This window comes from Pezoporus wallicus, unplaced genomic scaffold (assembly GCF_028554395.1).
Source record: "Pezoporus wallicus isolate ANWC-B61680 ecotype Strahan unplaced genomic scaffold, APGP_CSIRO_Pwel_v1 contig_5767, whole genome shotgun sequence".
NCBI lineage: Eukaryota > Metazoa > Chordata > Aves > Psittaciformes > Psittacidae > Pezoporus > Pezoporus wallicus.
In genome coordinates this window covers 3,101,709-3,126,702 of record NW_026640599.1, presented here as the reverse complement: position 1 = coordinate 3,126,702, position 24,994 = coordinate 3,101,709, and the positions used below count along the sequence as shown (strand labels likewise).

Sequence of the window (24,994 nt, the reverse complement as noted above, 5' to 3'; positions counted from 1 at the left end):
ATGGTTTGCTCTTAAGGCACAGCCTGTTCTACCTTTGTGGCTAGACACATGTCTTTTCCTTAAGATACCCTGCATTGAATTGTGCAGGGTACCTGCAGGATGACTCTAGAACAGGATGTTTTACCGTCGGTCTTGGACCCTGAATCCCAGCAGGGGTTTTTTCCCCCTCCAGCAGCTGAGAATTTGAAAGGAGAGGCTTCTGACTCATAGTCACAGAGTAAAGACTATGTTTGTTACCACTCCTTTCCCGGAGCTAACCACCAAACATCACAGTTTGGTGGAAAGACAAAGTGCCTCTGCCTCAGCCATTTGAAATTAAAAATTCATGCCCTGGGGCATGCATAGCGCATTGACAATTTGAGCTAAGATGCTGGGCTATAAAATGGAGCAGCTGATCCATGGCACATGTTCTGCTCTGTCAGCTCAGTTACAGGGATTGCAACCTCCAGTAAAAATGCAAAGCAGACTCGTACGTATCCTCAGTGGCACTGGCCAAAATAACCTAGCTATTTGATAATTGTACCAATGCAGCTTCTTATATGTAATCAGCTGCCTGAGTTGCTGGAGAAATACTATGGTAGTCACCAGAGGTGGAAGACATCTTTATAGATAAAAATGTATGTACAGTGTGTTCTCCACACAGTGAAGACAAAAAGATTCAAAAAACTATTCAAAAAACTATTTTCTGAAGTTTTGTGCGAATACTATGAATCCAGTGAGAATACTGGCAGAACTCAGAGGAAAAATGGGTTACAGGATAGGAGTTATGGAGTTGCATCTTATTCCCAGAGAGCTCTTTACCGACATCAGTTCCACTGGCACAGCAATATTACTGTTGAAATCTGTAGGGCATATCAGGGTGAAGTTTCCTGGCAGGATCAGAGCCTAGGGGCATGATGCTTTCTGTAGCTGAGGTAACTGCTTCATAAACAGGCTACTTTTGATCGGGCAGCATGTAGTGAACACCAACCCTGAGGTTTCCTTTGTTGGTTTGGTTACCAATTTTTACCCATAAGCTCTTAACCTGTTTATGGCTGCTTTTCTAAGACAGCTCCATGCCATCAATCTATTATTTACGTATTTTTTACAGAAAGGGCAAGCCCCTCCTTCATTGCCTATCCCTTCTAAATAGTATTAGCCATCAAATGCAGCCCTCCAGTCATGCAATTCAGCCCACCACATTTCAGCAGTAGCTATTATTAGATCATGGCTTCCCACCTGTACAATGCCTTCCTGCTCCTCCCTCTTTGAAACTCTAGTGTCTTTGAAAATAACCATCACAAAGACCAAAACAATTGAAACAGTGATAAGAAGTTCCTTAGTGGATGGATTTTTTGATCAAGTAACTCTAGGTTTGGCAAGCTGCTGACAGTTTATTGTGGAGTCTGAAAGTCCTGAGAACCTGGAGAAACAGGTTGGGTAGCAGCAGCCCAGGAGACAGACATCCTGGCATAGCTGGGAATTAGGAGGGTTTCCTTTGGAAATCTGCCATGTTTTTACTGATGGATTCAGCATAATCATGCTCTTCCACAAAACACTTTGATTTCAACAAATTATCCATTTTCCCAGAATGAAAAATACAATGTTGAAAAACTCCAGCAGGATGTCTCCTGTATGATTCAAGCACTTGTAAAACCTTTCCCAAATGTGTTGTGTTTCTCCTGCATTGCAAATAGGGCTTCATCAACAAATAATTAGGGCTGAAAAACCTTCAGAAGTTCTTGACCTTTCAGATAAATGTATGTTGAATTCTTCAGTTCTTTAGGACCAAAACCCAAAACCCCCTCAATCCCAACCTTGTGTATTCACTATCTAGGATTTTTCTAAAGCTGATATTTGTGAAAGAATAGCATTTCATATTATACTGTGGTGTTTCTAACCCCATGGGATTTTTTATTCAAAATTTGTTCAGTTCTTATAATCCTTATAACATTACATATTGCTTTATAGATTTATATAAAAATATATTTAATTAAGTAAATACATGTTATCATATTTTACATATTATTATAATAAATATAAATATATAAATATATAGATATTTTTTATATATTGTATTACATATATGCTTTATACCTCAGAGCGATTTTTTGAGGGTGAGAGCATGCACTGCAGAACAAGCAGCAGCTACGAGCGACCAGGAAAAAAAAAGATGAAGATTTGCTAACAATAATATTCTTTGAGACCTGTTAGACCTGTAGCCAGAGAAGAAGGAGATGAGTCCAGCACAGATTCCTGTAATCCATAGCCTACTTCAGGATTTATAAATTTCATGATTTTGCATGATAACAAGATCGAAAGTCAAAGGAAAGGGTAATAGCAACTCCTCATGCGGTTGTAGAGTCAGAATGCAACACTGAGGAGGTGAATAGGTAACCAGCCTTCCCTAGGGATGGGGTTTTCAGCTTGTAGTCAAATTCAGGCACAACTAAAGCCATGCCTTGGACTGTAGTCCCTCTGGTATCTGTATACCTGTTCCTTTTCCGGTTCCTCCATTAGGGCCCTTTGTCAAATCATATTACAGCATCTCAGACTATCACTTTTCAAATAAACGAAAAAGCAGAGTGAGAGCACACAGGCTGAAGCACTGGTACATAACATCCTGTACTGTTTCATTGTTAGCAGGCTAACTAAACAATGCTTGGACACAGTTTGGGAAATAACATGGGACAGTGACTGTTAGTATGAGATAGTATGTGTGAAACTACCCTTTTTTATTTGGAAAAAGAGAATTCTGCTGTGTATGCATACATATATATATACACGCACACTATATAGCTGTATTTGGTCGTATGTATCTGTGTGACAACTTCATTAACCTGGAAATTGTTTTGCTTCATGAATTTCTGTCATTTCAGTGACGCATCACTTGTAATATTTATTCTCCCTACTGAATTTCTGGTCATGGTACATTAGAGAGTGTTTCTCATTGTCCATCTTCTTAGATAACACATGCCATGTGGTAACATTCACTATACAAACTGTGCTATGCCACTTGCCCTTATGTGTCAAAAACCAGGTACTGGCCCATTTTAATTACATGAGTGACATAGCCTTGGAGGCTTACAAGAAGTCTTTAATGCGTTTAAACTCCGATATCACTGCATGTTACGTCTAAATTCTGTACTTGATGAAGATGATTACTGGAGTAGGGGTGGCCAGGAAAAATGCCAAAGGGAGGGTTTCAAATGCTCTTTTTGCAGAGAATGCTCTGAAGACTTTTGAAAAGGTAGATAGACAGCAAGAGGCCAGAGTATGCATGAAAGCAGACAAAAGCCCTGTAATCTGGTATTTTTCACTTGGACTTTGTCTTCATTTTCTAGCTAACCCCAAGCAAACCTTCCTTTTTCTGTCTATCAGTCAGCAATGTCTAAATAAATCTCTCAGTGCATTCTATAAAGAAACACAATTCATTTATTACAAATGACCTTTCTACTCTCAGCTTGGTTACACAGAACATGAACTGCATCCAGGTGGAGGTCATAGGATGTGGCATATTGTGAGAGTCCATCTATGCATGTGTACAGCATGAAGTAAATGTTGGCTGGGTTTTTTTTGCAGTGCTAAGGCAGTTTGCCTTGAAGTATCAGGTATACACAAGAGGCTATGGTCCAGCAGTACCAGATCTGTGATACTACATGAATTTGGTGATTTTAGGGCTGATATGTGGCTGGTTTGAGCATGCCCAGAAGTCCAGAAGGCAGAAATTCTGTAGACTGCTGTGCCCCTTTATACTAAAGGTATAGGTGCGGTCTCCTCTCAAGGCAGAACAGTTAGCAGTTTATGGGATGTTTGAGGGAATCCAACTGTCTTACAACGAGAAAAAGTGCCAGATTAGCTTTTCCTGGCTTCTGTTGGACTTTAAAAGGATAATATAGTCAGAGGTACAGCTTTGTTAGCCTGAATTTTGTGTAAAGCATACTCATGTAAGTGGGGCATAATGAGTAACATCCTGAGGAAACAGATGCCTGGGGCATGGAAAGGAGGAAGTATTGCTCATCTTCTGTGATAATATAGGTCCTATTACAAACCTAGTTTAATTTCATAGAATCATAGAATAGTTAGGGTTGGAAAGAACCTTAAGATCATCAAGTTCCAGCCCCCCTGCCATGAGCAGGGACATCTCACACTAAACCATATCACCCAAGGCTTCGTCCAAACTGGTCTTGAACACTGCCAGGGATGGAGCATTCACAACCTCCCTGGGCAACCTGTTCCAGTGCCTCACCACCCTCACAGGAAAGCATTTCCTCCTTATATCCAATCTAAACGTCCCCTATTTAAGTTTTAACCCGTTACCCCTTGTCCTATCACTACAGTCCCTAATGAAGAGTCCCTCTCCAGCATCCTCGTAGGCCCCCTTCAGGTACTGGAAGGCTGCTCTGAGGTCTCCACGCAGCCTTCTCTTCTCCAGGCTGAACAGCCCCAACTTTCTCAGCCTGTCTTCATACACGAGGTGCTCCAGTCCCCTGATCATCCTCGTGGCCCTTCTCTGAATTTGTTCCAACAGTTCCATGTCCTTTTTATGTTGAGGACACCAGAACTGCACACAATACTCCAAGTGAGGTCTCATGAGAGCAGAGTAGAGGGGCAGGATCACCTCCTTCGACCTGCTGGTCACGTTCCTTTTGATGCAGCCCAGGATACGGTTGGCTTTCTGGGCTGCCAGCGCACACTGAAGCCGGCTCATGTTCATTTTCTCATCGACCAGCACCCCCAAGTCCTTCTCCTCAGGGCTGCTCTGAATCTCTTCTTTGCCCAACCTGTAGCTGTGCCTGGGATTGATCCAACCCAGGTGTAGGACCTTGCACTTGGCATGGTTAAACTTCATGAGGTTGGCATCAGCCCACCTCACAAGTGTGTCAAGGTCCCTCTGGATGGCATTCCTTCCCTCCAGCGTATCAACCGAACCACACAGCTTGGTGTCATCGGCAAACTTGCTGAGGGCGCACTCAATCCCACTGTCCATGTCAGTGATGAAGATGTTGAACAAGACCGGTCCCAACACCGATCCCTGAGGGACACCACTCGTTACTGGTCTCCAGCTGGGCATTGAGCCATTGACCACAACTCTTTGTGTGCGGTCATCCAGCCAGTTCTTTATCCACCAAGCCAGTTCTTTATCCACCTTAATTTCTTTTCAAAGTCTGAATTATGGTGTATTAGGGTACACAGATTTCTTTTGGAACACTGAATTTTCTGAAGCTGTTTTAGGACCAACCAATATCTTGAAGTCGTATTCCCAGGAAGGTGTCTAATGGGAGTGGCTGAATCAGCCAAGCTATAATATAAATGTATAATGTAGTTGTATTGCTCACCTGAATGTAAGCTACTTTGGATATTTAGGGGTTAGTCTCATTACTTTGTCCACCCTGGACTCTGAAGTCCACCTTCAACAATTCATGATCTTCAGTCCTGAAGAACAGAAAAGTCAAAAGAGTGGATCTTAAGTGCTTTGTGCACTATAACGTTTCTGCTGCTATTGCTGCCTTTCCTCTTGATTACCTAAGCCAGCTAAGCCATGCTTTTAAGCTTTCTGCTCATTTCATAAACTACCAGACAGCAGTTTGTGGAGCAGACAGTTGCAGATTTCCTTCACACAGTCTGGTGGTGCTGTAGGGTTGACTTCTGGCCATGTGGCTACTGGAATGTAAAGAAACTCATGGAAAGTGATGCTCATGGGACTTCAAAGGGGTGCAATGGCTGGTCTCTGTGGGCTGGACTGGGACTACACACTTTGTCAGAATTCCCTTCAGTACTTGGTTGCCATGTTCAAAAAGACCATCTAACTGGCCATGATACACTGACATTTTTAGCAATTTAATTAAGAGCCTTGGAGAGTTCTTGCATTGTAAGAGATGTGAAATTAGTGCTGTAATATATTTTGATTTGGTTACACAGACTGGCTTGGGAATAGAGGTTTTATGAGATGATTTTCTACTGCTAATGGGCTTTGAAAATGTATTTCTGGGTGGTAGGAGACATAATCTAGCAAGATGATCTTAAGGTCCTTTCCAACCCTAATGATTCTATAATTCTATGATCCCACAGTCTAACAATCATTACAAGGATGTAACAGTATCCCACCTAATTTCTCCTGAGGGAACCAACTAATGTAACCTATAAAAGAGTGCAGAAGTAGCTAGGCCTATGATACTTTGGAAAATACTGCAGACAGGATAGACATTCAACATCTTGTAGGGTACCCTCTACATGCTTACAAACATTAAGATCCAATTTTTAGTTCCTATGCAAACTGTGTCTCATGTAGTCTGCGTAGGTGTGGGACAAGGTCTCTGTATTACATGTATGCTGAAAGGAAGATATCTTTTTGTTCTGTGAATTAATGATTAATGGTGGAATTTGTCCAGAAATGTGGCCACAAAATCTGTCTTAATGTGGCTTCAAAGACTGTAATATTCTTAGCATTGGCATAGAGAATTCAGGATTTTGTTCTTCCAATCCCTAAGCAAAACCTGTTTTCTCTAGTTTACAGATGCATTTTTCTACTCAGTCATTTTGTACTTCATCCATATAAACCTCATTTCCCAATTTAAATGCATAATAGGCACAGTTTCAATAACTAATTTATGTACGTTTCTTCACAAAAGTCAAGTAGGGTAACATTTCCCCACAGAAGGTGTATAAAAAATCTGTAAAATACGTGTAACACAATTGCATCAAATATACAGAATTACTGAGCTATTCATTGTACATACTTATGTTTTCATTCTTAAAGAAAACAAAAGAACTCAAACATTCTTGTTTTTATGCAAAGGAGACACATTCATTCTCATCCTTTTAAATTAATGTTCAGCACACTTAAATGTAAATGAATAATTTACAACTCTGTAATTACATTAAGATCTCTGAGGGAAGGGAAGCAATACCTCTGTTTTTCTTCCAGTTATTTTTAATGGAGTCTGTAGCTGTTATGGCAGATGTTACCCTTTGAATATCACTATTGTTCCAATATCCCTACCTAATTTACAGAAAAATTGAAATCGAAATAATGGGATGTGAATTTCCCCATTCATTTCAGTTAGGCATGAAGTGTTAATGCCAGTTTAAAATTAGCTTTAAAAATTAGTACTGATAATTAAGGGAGGACACATCTTCTCTTTTCTTCCAAACTAAATCTAATTGTGTAAAGTCTGTGTGGATAAAATGAAAAACCATGCTAAGCATGTAGAAGATTTGTATGTTAAGGTCTTTAAAAACATATTGTAGGATCTGTTGGGGAGATCATAACTGGTTTATTGCATCCATTTAGCTTGAAGACAGACTCAACTTTTGTCAATTTGGGATCTGTTAGGTAATGTGTAAAAAGACCATAAGATCATGAATCATTGACAAAATATAGTTTGGAGCTGTAAATTCAGTGAGTGATGGACTGGACTGTAAACACAAACAGAAATAAATTCTCCTCTGTCTCTATATCCATAAATTCCCTTCTTCTTTTTAAACAACTGCTGTAGTCCCAGATTTAATTAGAACAGTGATTAAAGTATCTGTAACTGCATGCTCAAGCACACTCCTTAACAGCAGAAATGCATGCCTGTCATATTTTTGCAAACCTGTTGCTTTCCCTTAGAAGCAGGCAAGCCCAAGGACTGGACTGAAACATTATGTCCAGTGTCCAAGGAGAGCATGAGCAGGTATTTCTAAAAGCTGTGTGTATGGAGTACATGCTTATTATTATTGCAGGGAGCACAGTATTTTTCCTGTTGCCAATGTACAAAACCAGGACTGGAATTTTCAGTGTTGCGCAATGTGGTACTTACGCTGTGAGCTTGATTGATAGGTATTTGCAATGCCAGGGTTTCTTCTTTTTTTTTTTTTTTTATGTTGCTTGTATGTGTGCTAATGGTTGTCTGCAAGCTACACCGCTTGCTTAATCAAGATCCTGCTTTGACACAGAAATGAGACATTCCGTATTTCTGCGTCTGTTTTGTACCACTGGGCAGCAGTGGGAACTGTGTCAGTAATTTCAGAGGCAAGGGAATTAGGACCTGTAGAACAATGTAAGTTTTATTGAATACTGAATAATGTTTCTTAGCAAGGCAAAATAACTCTTCTCTTACTTTCATTAGTTTTCTGTTTTCTTTGCCTTTGTCCCCAGCTTTTATCCTCTTATTTTCATAATCATGAGAAGCCAAATTAATCTCGGGTATAAGACTGCCAAACCAGCTTTGTATTTCTTTGACTGTTCTGACTCTTTATACTTCTAGCTCAGCAGCAAGGGCCAGAGACTAGCTAGATCTTATCAGCTGAGATATTGGGTGGCTCATTAGTTAGACAGCTCCATCTCCCATTCAGCCTCAGATGCCCACATGTAAAGGCACATCTACTCGTATCATGCCTGGTATCCATTCACTCATGACTCACTTTATTTTCTTTTTGTATTAGGTATGCCACAGGTCATATGCTTTGCTTCCAATAAAAATCGCTTACTCCATCTGTAACTAACTGCATAATCAAATCCTGAGAGAGTAGCAGGAAAGGGACCCAGAAGAGCACTCTTCCCCTCAGAGAAGTAAAGCAATAAAAATAGGTGGCAAAAGAGCCAGTGAAACTGTGGAGAGAAAAAGAAAAATCTCCAGAGTGTAAGACTGCAAATTGAGAAATGAAAGTAGTTTCAAAATGGTGGAGAGAAGTTAAAATAATAAAGTGGTAGATCCAGAGGGGAAAACTAGAAGATCAGAGTCAGGATCAATTGAAACAAATGATAAGCGGAAAAAGCAAAACATGCAAAACATTCCCATCTGTCAGCCAGAACAAACCATCAGGGTAACAACTTGACATGCTTTTCTGATTTTTGAAGGAAGGAAAATGGCAGCAGAAATAGTGAGGAGGACAATTTAAAAACCTGATAGTGCAAATTAAAGGCTTCTATTCAGGAGTTTCTGAAATAATCCAAGTTTTGCTGTTCTAATTGTAAACAGGGCAATGTAAGTTTGCTTTCAAATGAGAGCAAGCATAATTTAATTTATATGTATTTGCATTGCATATGTGGTGTATGATGGCTTTATTTTAATAATATTCTGTCTTTATAGAATTATTTTAATTGTTCTTTAGTAGCCAGGTAGATTGCAATGCAGTATCTTGTCAAAGAGATGGCAACTCTCTGCACTGCTGCTTTAGTGGAGGTGGAGTAAATCCTGAGGAGTCCCAACCTTGTACTGACAACGGAGCTCTTTACTGACCGCAGAGCATAGGTACTCTTCTTTACCTCAACAAGAGTTTGTATTTCTGGAGCAGGCCAGTCTAGTGTGTAACCTTGCTGTCCCCTGTATAGTTTTGTATACATGCCAGTAACAAAACATAGGATTGCAACATCCGGGTCACTCCCCTGTCCTCATCCATGGAGCAGGAAAATCTCTTTATGCTGAAAAGCAGCAAAAACATCCAGCAAAAACATTCAGCTTCAAACTCAGATGCCTGGACTTCAGAGTCTTTGATGATGCCCATGCCTCAGTTCCCATTATAGTTACTGGAGCCTACTCAGTTCACCATGTGCATTTAATTTAGGAAGAGCTGAACAGCTCTCTAGACTGAAGTCTAGACTCTAAGCTTATCTGCTGAAGATCTTGATTGACTACAATGGGAGTGCAGACACCTTGCTGATGTATGGACACCTGCGTGTAGGAGTCTGAATCTGCAAGCTAACATCCTGCTCTTGAGGTGATATAGCCTGGGCAGAGCACTGGGGAGTCCCTCAGGAGCAGGCTGGGTGGATGCACAATGTGCCTGGCAGCCTGGGCTCCACCTGCCCACCCAAGCCCTGACACTACTGTCCTGCATGAGGAGGCTGCATGGCCACCACCAGTGGTCAGCAGGCTGGTGAGCTTGATGGGTTTGGTCTTGTTCTGGGATCAAGTATAAGGTATCTTGTATAGTAAAAAACTCGGCAGGTGCCATTTTACTCAGGACTGGTGGATGTTTTCTCTACAATGGGCAAACATACTGTCTGAAGACCCTGTTTTATAACACCTGCATGCAAAACATCCCACTATCATTCACCAGACCTTTTTAATTCTGCTAAATTATTCTGGGCCATTTGGAATGAAAAAAATAAATTAAAAAAAGAAATAAAAGGTTTGGTTGTTTATTCTTACAAGGAAAAATTATAAAATCCATGACTGTTATTTAACATCCAGTTCACTGTAGTTCTTTGGCAGTACTCCCTCCTGTATTTCCTGACCATGTTGCTACAAACAAGATTTTTGGAGGGGTGACAGCTGACACAGGGAGTTTGAAATGCAGCTGAGACTGGAAGAGTTCCTTTTTGTGTTTATGATTGTATTTGCTGCTATGTCTAATAAGATCCGTGACTTACAAGATACTGTTTAGCTTATAAAGTAAAATCAAACATTACAAGTCCTGTTTTCATATTAAACCCTTACCAAATTTAAAAATAAAAAAATTCTTGAGAAGTCAAACGTTCTGGTGTTTTCCATGTCAAGCTGATCCAATGCAGACAGTGCAGACTAAAGAAAAGAATTTTTGTGCTTGTGGTTTAAATAGGATGAGGTTAATATTATCTTCTTAAATGTAATCTCTTTCTACAGTGATAGGATATCATGTTTCTAATTTTAATTAAGAAGATGGGTGGGTTGGATCACTAAAACTGAGATTTGGGTTTAGGGTGTGGAAGTACAGCCCTGCTCCTTCGTATAAAGGCTGGGACTGCTTGTGTCTGGACTCACCTTTTCAATTAATTTTCAGTAATTAAAGGGTGCTGTGTGGGATGGGGATAAAGAGAAACACAATTAAAATGTAATGTTTCTCCTTTGGTATCTGCATCCTTATTTATTTTAAACTACCTTCAATGTTCTGAAGAGTTTAAGTTCCTGTATCACATACTATGCAAGCAGAAATATGTGAGTGAACTGCTGCCAACGACTCTGAGCAAGCATGGGGCATGATTCAGATTACACTGTGTTTTCTTGTTTGAATCTGATCTCCTTGCTAGGAGAGGCTGAGAAAGGCCGCTCTAGGGGATTTACTTCCAGCAGCAGCAGCACATGATCCGTCAATCGCGTGATTCTCACCACCAAGGACTAATGGGGAGGGTGAAGAAAAAGTGAACGCTGCTTTGGGGAAGCAACAGCATTTTCTTCTGCTCGTGGGGACCCTCCACCAGCCGGACGCTTCATGGCTTCTCCCAGGTTAGAAACCTACTGCTGCCCGAACCAGGATGCAGCTACACAGCTAGTGATGAACTTCCAGCCTGAAGTCTTCTGTGGAGTTTGCATTGGCAGCTCCTCCATCAGTCTGCTACTGACCGTCCTGCAGCTTCTGCCGAAGAAGGGACAGAGCCCACGGAAGATGCCCAAAGCCTCCTCCTCTTCCACCATCCTTCTCCTTATCTCCATTTGTGACATCCTTGGTAGCTTAGGTAAGTGCCAGCTTGATGTCCCTTACCCTTTCTGTAGCAGGCTCTTGTTGCTCTGAGGTACCACAACCAAATGAAGATGGTGAGTGAACAGTAGAGATTTCTGAGGGAAACATGCTGCATGTATTCACAGGCAGATTTGGGCCAAGTGAGAGCAGTAGGTGATTGGCCTTGGGGGGAGAAAGATCTTGTTTGGTAGTTATATTTTAGAGGTAAAAGCTCTTGACAAATCTACACCAAAATCTGCTTTAAAACATATTAAAATTAAAAACAATGGCAGGTTCTCAGAGTACGGCATAAAAGTAGAGGAGAGGCAGCACATTCAAAACTAAAGCTGACATCAAACACTTAGCCAATCTATAGGACATTTGAAGAACACTTCCTATATGTCTTTAAATCGTCTCAGAAAGAGTTTGCCGTCTTGTTTGCATGCCAGCCACTTCTCTGGGCACATCACATTGACAGCAAATGAGTTTGAATTGCAGCTGTACACAGATCATGCTGGACACAGGCTTTTGAAACGCAAGCAGAGCTCCCTTATCAAGGACAGCCTGCTGTCGGCCCTGTGGCTGATAGGCTGGAGGAATAAAACAACAGAGAATAAAACAAAATTAATGAGTCAAAATGAAACTAATGTGTCTAAATGTCCTGTCAGTCTATGGCATTTACTGCCAAATTAGGTATAAATTACCATGACACATGCTACGAAAAGACAGGATGAGTTTGTTTCTACAATTAACATTTTTTTCCCCCCTTACATTAGGTAAGAGAAGTAGTGCTGTTTTGTAAGTCTCTCTTGCTGCCTGGGAAGGGAGTGGAATTTCAGGTCTTTTCCCCTTTTATACCTAGCCAGGTTCTCTCATGGTACATAGTAAGTACTAATATTAAAACAAATCATAAAGGGGGAAATAAAAAAAGGAAAATATGGGAAAAACATGTGCATTCACCTGGAAAAGGTCCTTTCAGTTAGATGAGGACAGCAACAGATAAAGTTATTTTCTCCCTTTCCCTTTCACTGGCAAACTATAACTATTTGTCCATCACTGTGTTTGAATTAAACTCATTTTGGTGGGTCAGAAACCGTTCCCTCCTAGTGGGAAGCTTGGTGGCTTTGTTCTGCTATATGTTGGTGCTTCAATGCCTATTTCAAGCAAACCCAGAAAATCTCACGAACAAACTCTTAAGTTTGTTTTTTTTTTTTTTTTAAAGTGTATTGTTCCCATGCAGTACCAATACCCTCTTTATTCAGTCCTGTGACAGAGAGGAAGAAAGCTGATTGTACAAGTGAAGACAGTGAAAAGTGGTCAATAACTCTTTTCTGCAACGAGGACTTACAGAGAAATAAACATTAGTATATGACTGTGCTGGTAAAATTGTAGTTAGCTTCTGCTGTATGTCAATCAGTTAAATGACACCCAATTTATTTTAGGGAAGTGTGTGACAGTATCTTTAAGTAAGTGGGATTTTAATCTACATAACATTTCAAGTCCCATCAGCTTCAGACTCTCGGGTCTACTTTCCCTGAGCAATTACACTAGTGTTTAAATAGTGCAGTCGTTCCTGCTTTGTCCCTCTGCAGCCATAGCCTTCCTTTGGACACATAAAATCTGGGCTGTGATGTGAAATATGTGGCAGGGGAGAAGCATGTGACTGAAATCATGCCAGCAGACTCAAAGCATTAATACATTTTTTTCTTCAGGTATGATCTTCAGATCAAGTGTATGGCTAGGCTTCCCAGGTTTCATAGCTAACATTTCTGTGGTGAACGGGACCAGCGTGTGGCCTTCTGTTTTCTGCGTGGGGAGTGCGGTAGGTAAAGAGATCGTCTCCCCTTCTTCCTGTTCCAGGTTGACAGTTTCTCCACGTGGGAAGTCTGAAAGGCACACCACTGCATATGCAAGGAAATTTGGCTGTGAGTCAGAGCCTGGATATGATAGTTTCAGCCTCTGCCACACCCCTGCAAGTGTGGTCATGCCTCCTTTCAAAAGCCTGGATCAGGGCAGGCAGGATGCTAGGTGCCACACAGTGCACGTGAGGACACAGGGCAGCATCAGTCACACCGGTCCCAAGCTTTTTGTAGTACTCACTTGTCACAGGAATACTAGGATAGTGGAGGACACACCTGTAACAAAGTCAGGGCTATGGAGGCATAGGGTATGGGTATTCCCAAATGGGCTGTGAAGCCACTGGTTTGGTTTGTGCTGGCACAGCATCACCAATGTCCCAGCAGCTACATAGCATGAAGGTATCTATCTGCCCACCTTCTCCAGTAGAAATTATAGCCTGCATGGTGGCAGCAGGGACCAACTGAAGCCAGCAACTTGGGTAGCTCAAATTAGCTTTTGCAGCAGGAGTATCTGTTTTAGACACAGAGGGACTGAAGGATGAATATACCCAAAGATGCAAAGCTGTTGGCAGAAGGTCTGTCCCTGCCATGTAGCATTACAGTTCAGATTGCTGCTAATATGGACATTCATTGACCACATCTGGCCAAGTATAATTAAGTATCTTCTGGATTAAAAACACAGGAATAAGAAAATGTAAATCTGCAAAAGTGCAGATTGAAACTCAATTTCAAATATTACAGTCACAGTACAGTCAAAGACATATAATTTGAGTTTACTGTACAAGAAAAAGGCCATGTTATACCAAAAATGGAGAATGACAATTAAGACGGGTTATCACTTAACATAAAATCAATAGGAACTTACAGTGCCCAATGAATTCATGCATGAGCAGTAATAGCTTTACAATCCAAAGTTTACAATGTAGAAGATGATATGCTGCATGTAAACAAAATTGTTTTGCCCCGTTAGTTTTAAAATAAAACAGTGTGTGCCAAATTGAATTGACTGTACCTTATATGCCTATATAATAACAATTTAGACATGACAGTGTTTTTCCATAGAATTAATTATCAGCTGTATCTATCAATTCTCAGCTCCATCATACATGTTTAAGTTTTGCTTATTAGATACAAATGGATGTTTTTTCCTTTGAGGAAGAGAAAACCAGTATCATCAACACCTTGTAACAAGAATATCCTACTGAAAACTCATGTTTGCCTATGTCTTAAATTTCAGTTTCTGGCCCTTAACACAAAAAGTAGTATTTTTAAATAGTGATAAAGATACTGCATGCAGACTATTCACTTGTCATTTTTATCTCAGAGTATATGGTGAGCAGCACAGCAGACTACCACAGCTTTTATTTCCCTTTCCTTGGGCTCCAGCAAAGTACTGTAATTTGCTAAATTTAGATTTAATTTTATTGGAATGAAGAATAACCCTCCTTCTACTCACTTCCCCATACATATTCTCTTCTGAGTTAGTAAAATGTTTCTGTTTCTATTTTATTTTTCTTTTAGTACTATTGTTTTATTTCATTTAACCATAAGCCAATACAGACTCCAAATAGGGAGGCCTTTAGGCATCTCCTTTGAATAACATCGTCTGGTTTGCAGAGGGGTACCATCTCAGGCACTGTAGCAAAATGTGTCATTTTGCTAAAAAGTGAGATAGCGTATGAAGATTTTTGGGGGGGGGTTAGTGCATCTGGTTTATATTATTTTTGGAGGCATTCTTGTCTATGTTGGATTTTATGGGTGGAAATACCCCACAGTTTATTTTTGTGTGTAAGTGTATAGTAAATTGTGCATTTTTCAACTGCAGCAAATACATGCAGGGGAAGTTACATGCTGAGTGCTATGGGTAAAGTGCATTAGAAAGAAACAGGAATTTTATTTTCTGACCCCTGTGCACTAGGAAAATATCATGGTGTTTGAATTAAATACTGGCTGATTTGTGCTGCAAATGTCTAGAGGAAGGGTCTACACCCATGGTGAAAGGAAATATTCCCCAGCTTGATTAGTCTTTGGAGGAAGGAATGGTAGATCTATATTCGTTGTGGTTTGGCTCAGTAACAAGTATGTTGGTTTCGAGCTGTAAAATAATCCTACTATGGAGCTGTGCTAAAGGATGTCCAGATAAGAACTGAAAGAGAGTTTGGAGGGAAGGTAACCTGAATATTAAAATAGTTCCAGATTATTACAAAGAGCCAGCTCTTATTGGAAGAAATTTGGCATTGATAAACAGTGGCAAAGCAAGGTCCTTTATATAGACCATGGGAAAAATGCCTAGGGTCAGCTTATGACCGCTGTGGAATTTAACTTGACTTGAACCTGTACCCTTTGGATTTTTATTGAAGAAATCAGTCAGGGAGTTCAGTATGGGTAATTTTTCCAGAAGGTGAGTGGTATTTTTGTTAATGACCTTTTTTTTCTTAATAATCATTCCCTGAATTGGTATCTTGTACATGAGGAATATGCCCATCACATGCAGAACTCACAATATATATGCACACTGTGGTGATGACTGACCTCAGTGATCTTCTTATGCTTCAGTTACTGAGAAACTACTAAAATTTTAACCTAAAATTCCTCACTATAAATTTCTTTGGGCTTCACTCACAACAGTGAAGGTTAGCACTGGAGAGGTAAATAACAGGTCTTCTAAACAACAGAAAAAGCTGTGAAAGCAAATGCTTTTCAATTAGCCTGTGACTTGACCCATTGGCTGTAGTCATGCTGTTCCTGTGATTTTGAGTAAGATTTCATACTTTATAATTTTAGCTGGAAAATGCATTCTTAAAGAACAAATCACCAGGCTAAAGGTTTGAATCCCTCCCCTGTCCCAGGTGGTCCTTGAGAAGCAGCTATGACATTTGGCACTTTTTTCCCCTGCAGATGTGGATCCAGCTATTATATAGTGCTGGCTTCTGGTGGTTGTTTTGCTATGCTGTTGATTCTTATCTGGTGGTAAGAAGATCAGCAGGACTGAGGTACCAGCGTTAAAGCTCTGAATTTGTTGATTTCCTTCCAGCAATGTATATCCATGTTTGTCTGCAGTTATCTAAGTGTGTAAGCGAGGCTTGTACAATTAACTGATGTTCATATGGTTACCAGGTGGAGAAATAGATGAGTGGTGTGCTAAATGCTGAAATTGCCAAGGCAATGATCAGATACTGATTTGTTTACGTCTAACTGGAATTTAAATGTAGTTGAGTTCATTCAACCTTTGGAAAAACAGGGAGCGGATTGGACTCTATAAACTTTATTGCAGCAAGATAGCTATTTCTGTCCCTACTCTGTACTTAAAATTGATTCTTGCAAGAAAAAAAAAAAAGTGTTAACCTGAAAATAAAAGTGTGTGTAGGGAGATGTTGAATTTCATACAGTTCATTCCTCCAATTTTCTATCTTATCTCCTTCTCAATACCGTCATTATTACACTTCTGGTCACATTTGTAAAGTTTTAAAGAGGAATTTTACATATTTATTATTTATTTTTCTGCAATGCTTGTAACAGAAGAACCTAAACCCTTTGGAAAGTACCATGCTGGACAGAAAATATAAGGTGTTTCTAAGCTGGCTGTTAGAAGGGCAAAATGACCTTCAGTTGCTACTGCTAAACATGGAATTACGTGACTCTGTTCCCGGATAGTACTGAGCAATCAGGTGTTGGAGACATGGTTTTTCTGGCAGATGTTATCAAAATGGGGATTTTTGAATTAACTTCAGCCTGTGGAGAATAAACCTGATTTTGTGAAGTCACACAGTTCTAGTCTGAAACAGCTGGGACACACCTTCTTCCCCCACACCTGTTAACCAAAAATCTCTATTTGGGCTTGATTGTGTTCAAGGCCTGATTGGACAGGGCTTTGAGCAACCTGGTCTACTGAAAGGTGACCCTGCCTGTGGCAGGGGGTTTAGAACTAGATGCTCTTTAAGGACCCTTCCAGCCCAAACCATTATGCAATTCTGTGATCAGAGTAAACAAAAACTTTCTAACACATAGATCTGAATCTCCGTAAGATGGGAGCAATATCTAACTTGGAAAGTTAAACATAATTCTCTGCAGGTTACAGAAGAGTGGTTTATTTGACTTTTTAGCTTCACTCTTCAGTTTTAATCCCCTACTTTGCTCTCTGCAGGAGAAACAAAGGATGCAGGGGTTCCTTATGGAGATTTGGGGATAAGGGTTGGAGAATGTGGGACTTCTGTGTTCAAGCCTGAACAACCACTTTGGCTTATCCTGTTGCTGAAGGGACCCCCAGCCCCACCTGCTTTTCTCAGTTTAATGTACTGCTAATGTTGTCCTGCACCCTTTCACAGCTGTAAAGCTCTGTTTCAGTGAGTGTACTATTTTTATGTTGCCATGTGGAAAGTGTAAGGTTTGGTACCTTTAATTATGCCTGTCCTATTTGTTGCCTGCAGTACAATTGTGCTGTACCACATGATGACATGGGGCCTCGCGGTGATGCTCTGTGTGGAGGGAATTACACTGCTTTACTACCCTTCTCTCTCCAGGTAAGCAGGGCTCTGGGAACAGACTGAAAAATCGTAGCACTAACTGGTCATCTGACTGTCTTTTGGTCATCTTTAGAGACAGATGTCCAAATGTTGGGCTTTTTTGATCTTTGAAAAGTGTTCCACTGAACCAGTGAGTATTCTAGAAATACCTGCCTGAGTTTTAGGGTATATGCCAGGCAATATAGGCACTTGGGCATGCTACAGGGCTGTGATACACCTTCTGCTAAGAGCCACTCTTCTCCCAGTCCTGGTTTTAGTTTTGCATTTGTTCCTTTAAGTTTGAGAAAAATGCACAGATACTGCATGTTAAAAATCAACTTTGGGTTGCATGTGAACTGGTGGTAAAGGTCTGTGATTTAAAAGCTTAGCACCTGTTTGCTTCATTCCTTTTATTTTTTTAAGTTAAAGGTAACATAGAATAGCCAGAACTGTCAGCTGTGGGGAAAAAATACACATAAGCTGTTAATAATTTTTCTCAGCTGTGAAAATGGCTTGGAGCATGCAATCCCACACTACATCACAACCTACGCCCCACTCCTGCTAGTGCTGGTGGTCAACCCAATCCTGTTCAGGAGGACAGTATCAGCAGGTATGTTCCTAATGGCCAGCATCAATCAGAATGTGTTACTTAGCAACATAACAGTACTGTAAAGAGTCATGTGTGTGTATTCAGTGATGTGGGACAGCTCCTCATTAACTCATGAAGATACAGCAAAGGGTGGGAAGGAGTTACCTATTGAAACGAAGATACCATCTTGATGGAAAATTAGCCCTAGAGACACTCTGATGACATACCTAAGCTATGCTCCTAAAAACCTTTACTGCAGATTGTCAAAGGTGTTTTTATGTTACGAAATTACTCTTGATTTAAAGTATTGGAAGCAGTGTATAGTGGATGCTTAACTTCTACTTCTTAGCAGCCCTGGAGCTAAAAATAAATAAATAAAATATGATCAGAATTTTATCACTTTTGATTCCGAGATGATGAAACAAATGGGAATTGTACACAACTCAGATGGAATCTTGACGTTCCCATTTAATTTATTATCCAGTGCTTTGAAGAAATCAGCCTGAAAAGAGCCACAGATTCAGTGCATTCTTTGCATGTAATATGACCCATGTTAGATGTTTGCAGTACCTGAATTCGTACTTATCTATGCATTGAATACATAAAACAGCAACAGAAGACCTTGCGTTCTCAGTTCAGTCTTCATCCCATGCATCCTGTGTCCCTCAGTAATACTAATTTTCAAAGGAACAGTTGTTCCTTTAAAAAGTTGTTTCTATAAAAAAATTGCTCTTTTTGGGAAAATGCACACTGAGAATATTTGTGTTTGTGCATATATATATTCCTCGTGATATCTGAACAGCATGTAGCTTAACTGTCTATTTTGCTGACATTACTCCTTGAAGTTTTAGAGGTATAGCCAATGCTATATCAATTACTCAATGAAATGTAATGTGTGTAATAGGATAGAATGTATTTTATTTTACTCTAAACATCACATAATAGATATATCACGTTATATAGAAGTTGTAAGCACTGCCTTCTGTTATAAAACGAAAGTGTGCTGACCATACTATTTTCTGTTTTCAGTGGGATTGAGAAAAGAAAAAACATCTAGTGATCTAGTGGGATATCACTCATTTTAGGAATCCATAATGGATGTACTTTTGAGATTCCTTGATGATGGTCCTTCCAGCTTCTGAACTGCTGCTGGAGACAAATCCATCCATTCCTTTGTTTCTTCTTTATAGACATCTATCTTCTGGATCCTTGTGCCTATAACTAACAAGATACATGTATATTAATGAACGTGATTGTATACTTTCCAGTTGCCTCCTTACTGAAAGGGAGACAAGGGATTTACACAGAGAATGAAAGACGTCTGGGGACAGAGATCCAGATCCGCTTCTTCAAAATTATGCTGGTATTCGTTATTTGGTAAGAGGTGCATTATATTGTTTTAAACTGCCTTTTTTCCAGCTAAAGTGGATCAGGGATAAGAATAGTCTGATGGGTTGCTTCATTTGTTTTAATTTGTGCCTGAAAGGGAAGGTGTCTCCAGAAGTAGTTCTAATCCAGTTCACAAAGTAGCTGAATCACTCATGTAGCATCAGAAGGCTGCACGGAAATGATAAAAATGTTTAACCAGCAGGAAGATAATAACCCCAAGAAACAATAGCCAAAAAAAAGGTTGGGCATAGACTAAAGCTGCCTGGAACAGCAGCTACCCAGCATTGTGGGCTGATTGACAGCTTTCTGTACGCAAGATTTCTCAGAGCTTCTGGACACCAAACACATCACTGAAAACCTACAGTAAATAAGCTTGTAAGGCTGGCTTCATGGCCCTGACTATGATTATATAATGCTGTCACCTATGTGGTCTGCAGATCCCAAGTGTGTGAAAAAAAGAATGAATATTGACTGGAAACACAAGGTCATATGCCAGAAATCGCCATTTTATTGTGTGTGAAATTTCTGATAATTTAATGAGTTTTGATTGTTTGGTTTTTTGTTTGTTTGGTTTTGTTGATATTTTTTAAATGTTCTATCTTCAATCATGAAAATAGTGCTTTGGGGTAGGACGGGAAAAAGATAGGGAGGAGAGGAGGTAAGGGAACAAGGGAATTGGGGAAAGAGGGAGGGTGCTGCTTCAATCCCATAGCCCCCACTTCTCTGCTTCAACTGCACCATCCAGTGTGAAAGATTCTGGAGTAGTAACTGGAACTGGAGGTTCTAGATGCACACAGCAAAACTGTGAAAATGTGTTTTACTGCAATCTCACAGCGATAGATGCACCAGAAGGAGTGGTGGTTTACTCTACAAAGATCTGTGAAGTGATCTAGGAAGAAGCAGTCACTGCTGTGAAGTGTTTACTGCCTACGTGGGTATCACAAGCAACAGGGGGAGGAATTATATGGTCCTGGAGTAGTGAAATAACTTGGCCAAACTGAACAGTCTCTACAACTACTTAACTTTCTTTATACACAGGGACATTAATGCATGTTACACTGCCTCAAAAGGATGAATAGGGAGAAAGACTGCCTTTTTAACTTCTCCTGGCTGCTGTATACTGGAGAGCTCTGGAGAGAAACAACTGACTTTTCTTGGGGAATATCAGAGTCTGCTTGGCTTGGAAGAGAGGTTTCTAGTACGATGTGTGGGGTAACCAGAAAGAGAGGGAGACAGCAACAAAGGGTCCTGCAGCATGGCTTTCTGGAAATTGCTGAAATAACAAGGAGCACAGATTTAACCAGGCTTTCAGGGCTGTGGAAAGAAAGTGCCTAGAGGCACCACAGAAGTGTGTTGCAACCTAAGGAATGGTGGCCAGCTTGCTCGTCTTGGAGCAAACATGAAAGAAAAGATCAGTTCCCCAAGGACACAGTGGGGACATTTGTTATTTCCATTATGTCTCGTTCTGGGGTTTCCTATGAAAAAAAAATTGTCACAGTTCTAGTTTTGGATTTTGTTCTCACAGTAAAACATAAGCTTTAGAGTGTAAAAACTCTCTCAAAGCTTACTGTAGGTTAAGACAGAGGCAGTCCCATGCCAGAAGCTAAGATGTCCTTCCATCCCAGAAGTCAAATATGAAATGAGTTAGTCAAAGACAGCAGGTTAGGGCAACAGGGGGTACAAGACATGCCTGCAGATTTAGGAGGGGAGAACAGGAGGTTTTACACTGTGATAAAAACGTAATTGCACAAAGGACATGTATAAACCCCTTCAGAAAGTATAACATGGGTGCTGATGGTTTACTTTCTGAAGATGCAGTAGAACTATAAAAAAATGCTGGTTTAGAAGTCATAAGAAATTACAGATATTTGCTATAACCTTTATTTAGTGTAGAATACCCTCAGTTTCTTTCACAGGGTGAGGCTTGATTATGCTCATCCTTCCTTAGATTACAAATTACCAAAAATATGATGGTATTTTCAAGGGTTTTAAAGTCAGCTTTTGTTTTGCTTCACAGTTTTTTTACAGACATTTTTAAAAGCTGTCGTATTCTAGCCCTGAAATTCTAACTTCAGCTAGAGTTCCTGCAGCCTTTTACAACAAGCATGCATATATTTGGTTTCCTTATCTTTGAACACTTCCCTTTTAAGACACAAGCAAAAGAAGTCAGCACTCATGATGTTCCCATTATTGATCACAGTTGTTTATCATCTCAATTTCGTCCTACAATTTACTGTTCTGCAGCAAGATCAAATGATCAGGTTCAGTTATTATTTTGGTTGGGTTTGGCTGCTATATTCGTTTCTTTGTCTATGCTTGGGCTAGTAGGTAAGTGTCTGGTTTTTGATCATGATCTCAGAGACCAACTAGTCCCTTCAGATTGAGTCTTAATATTTAAAAAAATCTCACTGTCCTTATTAGTGACCCTATTTTTTATAATTTGAAGTTAAAGCATATTTTACATATACAAAAATATATATATAACTGTCTTGTTCTTTACTCTTGCAATAGCTGGTCATCCAATATCATCAACGAGAGCCTTTTGTTCTATCTTGAAATGCAGCCAGATATCAATGAAAATCCCCTGAAAAACATCAGAAGTGCTGCACTGATCACGTGGATTATTATGGTAGGTCAGCTGTGACATTGCTTAGTTTTAGAAACCGCTTTTTTAGGACTGGTGGAACAGCACCCGCCTAGTGGATGATTCATGATTCTGGGGGATATAAACACCCTGAAAATCAAGGAAGAAAGGCAGAGAGTAAGAGAGAGGAAGGAGCAGTCACTGTGAGCTCTTTTCACGTATGAACTTTGCCAGAAATGTACCAAAAGCCAACTTTTTCTCACATTTACTAGCCTATGCATTTTCTCTGTGAGTGATTCCTGCCCATTTTAAGACACATTACAATGATTTCTAGTTTAACCTTGCTGACCTCTGCCATAACTCAAGCTGTGAAATTTTTGCTCACGATTCCTGAAGGTTCTCCAGTAAAACAGTCATTTTCTGGTAATTATCTGTTTGTAACCAAAGTTTTTGTTATCATAAAGAATAATTGCATCTTGTATCTTGATGTTTGGATATTTAGGGACAAATACATAAAAAATATTGAAAGCAGTGAACCAAAAAATAGCTGTAAGATGCTAGCCTCTTACTCTACCCTACCCTCTCTTCTCCTATTGGAAAATTTGACAAGGGATTTTTGAGACGCGATATTGCAGGTTCCTTTTCCAAAAGAGTTTATTCTGAAGCTATTGAATACCTGCAAAGCCTGAACATGCTTTGTGTAGTTAAGTCCCTGAGCAGTTTTGTCCTAAAGGGTTAAGCAGTGCAACAGATTTGATACAACCTCCTCCTTTGACAAGGAGAGAACACATCAATGTGACAGGGTCCTTGCTCTTGCTCACCTGGAGAGCAAGAGGTCAGGTCTCTGAACTGAGCTATTTTTTAAATTGGCTGTAAAAATAATTTGCTCTTTTCTCATGAGAAAAACAGTAACAGCTCAAGCCGTTTACTTGCCAAGCATCCCAGTGCACTGGGAACAGAGACAATTTTTGGGGAAATCCCTTGGGATTTTCTTTTTCAGTGTCTCTCCCTGTTTTTCTGTCGCACTTTGATGGACATTTTCACTGGTTCAGGAGTCTGCAGCAATTCCAGACAGATCAATTCCTGCTATTTTAAAAAACCTGACTGAGTATGCCAGTGTCTACTTTCATGTGTTTGATTTGGCTTCTAGTGAAAAATGTAATATTTGCTTTTGTGAATAAAAAATGTCCAGAGCTTGTGGGGAAAGTTAAAAACACACCAGGGGATTGACCAGCTAAAATTAATGCTAGAAATCCATTTGGTGCTTATTGGTCGCTATGGTGGCCTCAGCGTATCAGAACAACGGGTCATCGTATTTTGCTGGAGTTGAAAATGGAGCCTTGCTGGTGTAACTCCTGTTGAACTTCCTTTCCTAGGCGGTTCTTAATCCAATGCAAGGCTTCCTCTTCACGTTAGCATTCTATGGCTGGACAGGATGGAAGGTGGACCTAAAATGGCGAAAAAGAGAAATACCCTGGGAATCAATGTCCTCATCCACTGTGGGTGAAAATACCTATCCCTCACCAGTGAACTACCAGAACAACATCCATGATTCAAAGAAGATAGCAGCGACTGAGAGCCAACAGACCGATGAGGCTATAAGCATGATGTCTGAAGGTAACAGTAGCAGTGATGACAGATTAACTAGGAGCTCTCCCATCTACCAGGGCTGGTAGTTTATAAGTACAGAGCTGGATCCCACTTCTGACATTCCCATGTCATTGTGTGAAACTGTTGCATGCTCTGGAATTAGGTTTGTGCCCAATGGCTTGATGTCATTTCCTATAACTTGTATGTGAGAGAAAGAGGGAGCGTGAGCAGCCAAGATATTATGGTTTATATTTTCATTTGCCTTACAGGATATGTGTTAACAGGTATAAAGGCTTGATCCTTTTTCATCGGGAGTGTATCTCTGCAAAGATCAATGTTACTTATGATTGATTTTCATCCATTTTGTTTTAATCTCTCTTGTAACTTCCATGTGGTAGAAGAGTCTTTTGTTTAAATAAATAGACTATTAATATGCTGAGATTTAAATTTCTTGCCTTGCTTGCTTTGCTTAGCATTAAATTCCTCACCAAAAATTACAGCTCTGAGGTTTCTGAGACAATATTTCCAGCCTTGACACTCTGGTAAAACATTAGTGACATCAGCCTTTGAGATAAGCACAGATATTTCCTGTTTGTGTAGAATATCACTTACATAGTCTTAATTTAGCTTGTGTATAGGAATTTTCAGTTTGGTTTTGTCTAGGGACCTAACAGCTTAAAAAAAAAGATAAAATCAGGCCCAGCCTAGACTCCATAAACACACCAGAATAACGGTTCCAGTTCACTCCTGGTTCAAGCAAAAATAAACCTTCAAACTGACTGTAATATGGATTCAATTTGATCTTTATATGAACCTGTCTACCAGGATTATGATTGTTAAGGGCAGCTGTATTAAGACATTTGCAAAGAAACACTAGATGATCTGAGTGCTCATCAAAAACCAGAGTAAGTCAAATCAATAGTCCTTTCTCTGAGGTGTGCTCTGTTTTATGTTTTCATCTCCTGAACAAAGAGATACTACATCCATTCTCCTCATCTTTTCAGAGGATTTCACCCTTTTATGGTGCAACACCCTAAGTACCTATATACAAACAATACCCCAGATAGGTTGAAAGTTAAGACAAAAATGATGGCCA

The 24,994-nt window shown here is 40.0% G+C and overlaps 1 protein-coding gene and 1 long non-coding RNA gene across 4 annotated transcripts in view; one reads left to right on the top strand and one right to left on the bottom strand.

Annotated features, from left to right (window-relative positions):
• The first annotated feature begins 10,099 nt into the window (after positions 1–10,099).
• Positions 10,100–24,994, top strand: part of GPR143 (G protein-coupled receptor 143) — a 31,951-nt gene continuing 17,056 nt past the window's right edge. Inside the window, exons 1-9 of one of the 3 annotated variants that reach the window (XM_057419455.1) lie at positions 10,100–10,302; positions 10,976–11,401; positions 13,098–13,207; positions 16,143–16,237; positions 17,672–17,764; positions 18,247–18,356; positions 19,604–19,712; positions 22,236–22,353; positions 23,685–24,345. In XM_057419455.1, the coding sequence (XP_057275438.1) occupies positions 11,158–11,401; positions 13,098–13,207; positions 16,143–16,237; positions 17,672–17,764; positions 18,247–18,356; positions 19,604–19,712; positions 22,236–22,353; positions 23,685–23,984 (1,179 nt within the window). In that variant the 5' untranslated portion in view covers positions 10,100–10,302; positions 10,976–11,157 and the 3' untranslated portion in view covers positions 23,985–24,345. Of the gene's footprint in view, positions 10,303–10,362; positions 11,402–13,097; positions 13,208–16,142; positions 16,238–17,671; positions 17,765–18,246; positions 18,357–19,603; positions 19,713–22,235; positions 22,354–23,684; positions 24,346–24,994 lie in introns of those variants that run through there. The other 2 variants (XM_057419457.1, XM_057419454.1) reach the window with 2 other exon arrangements.
• LOC130604710 (uncharacterized) lies at positions 11,641–23,669 on the bottom strand. The gene is made up of 3 exons (XR_008973506.1): positions 23,528–23,669; positions 19,344–19,550; positions 11,641–11,975 (listed from the first exon to the last, which is right to left on the bottom strand). It is a non-coding gene; the product is annotated as an uncharacterized LOC130604710 (long non-coding RNA).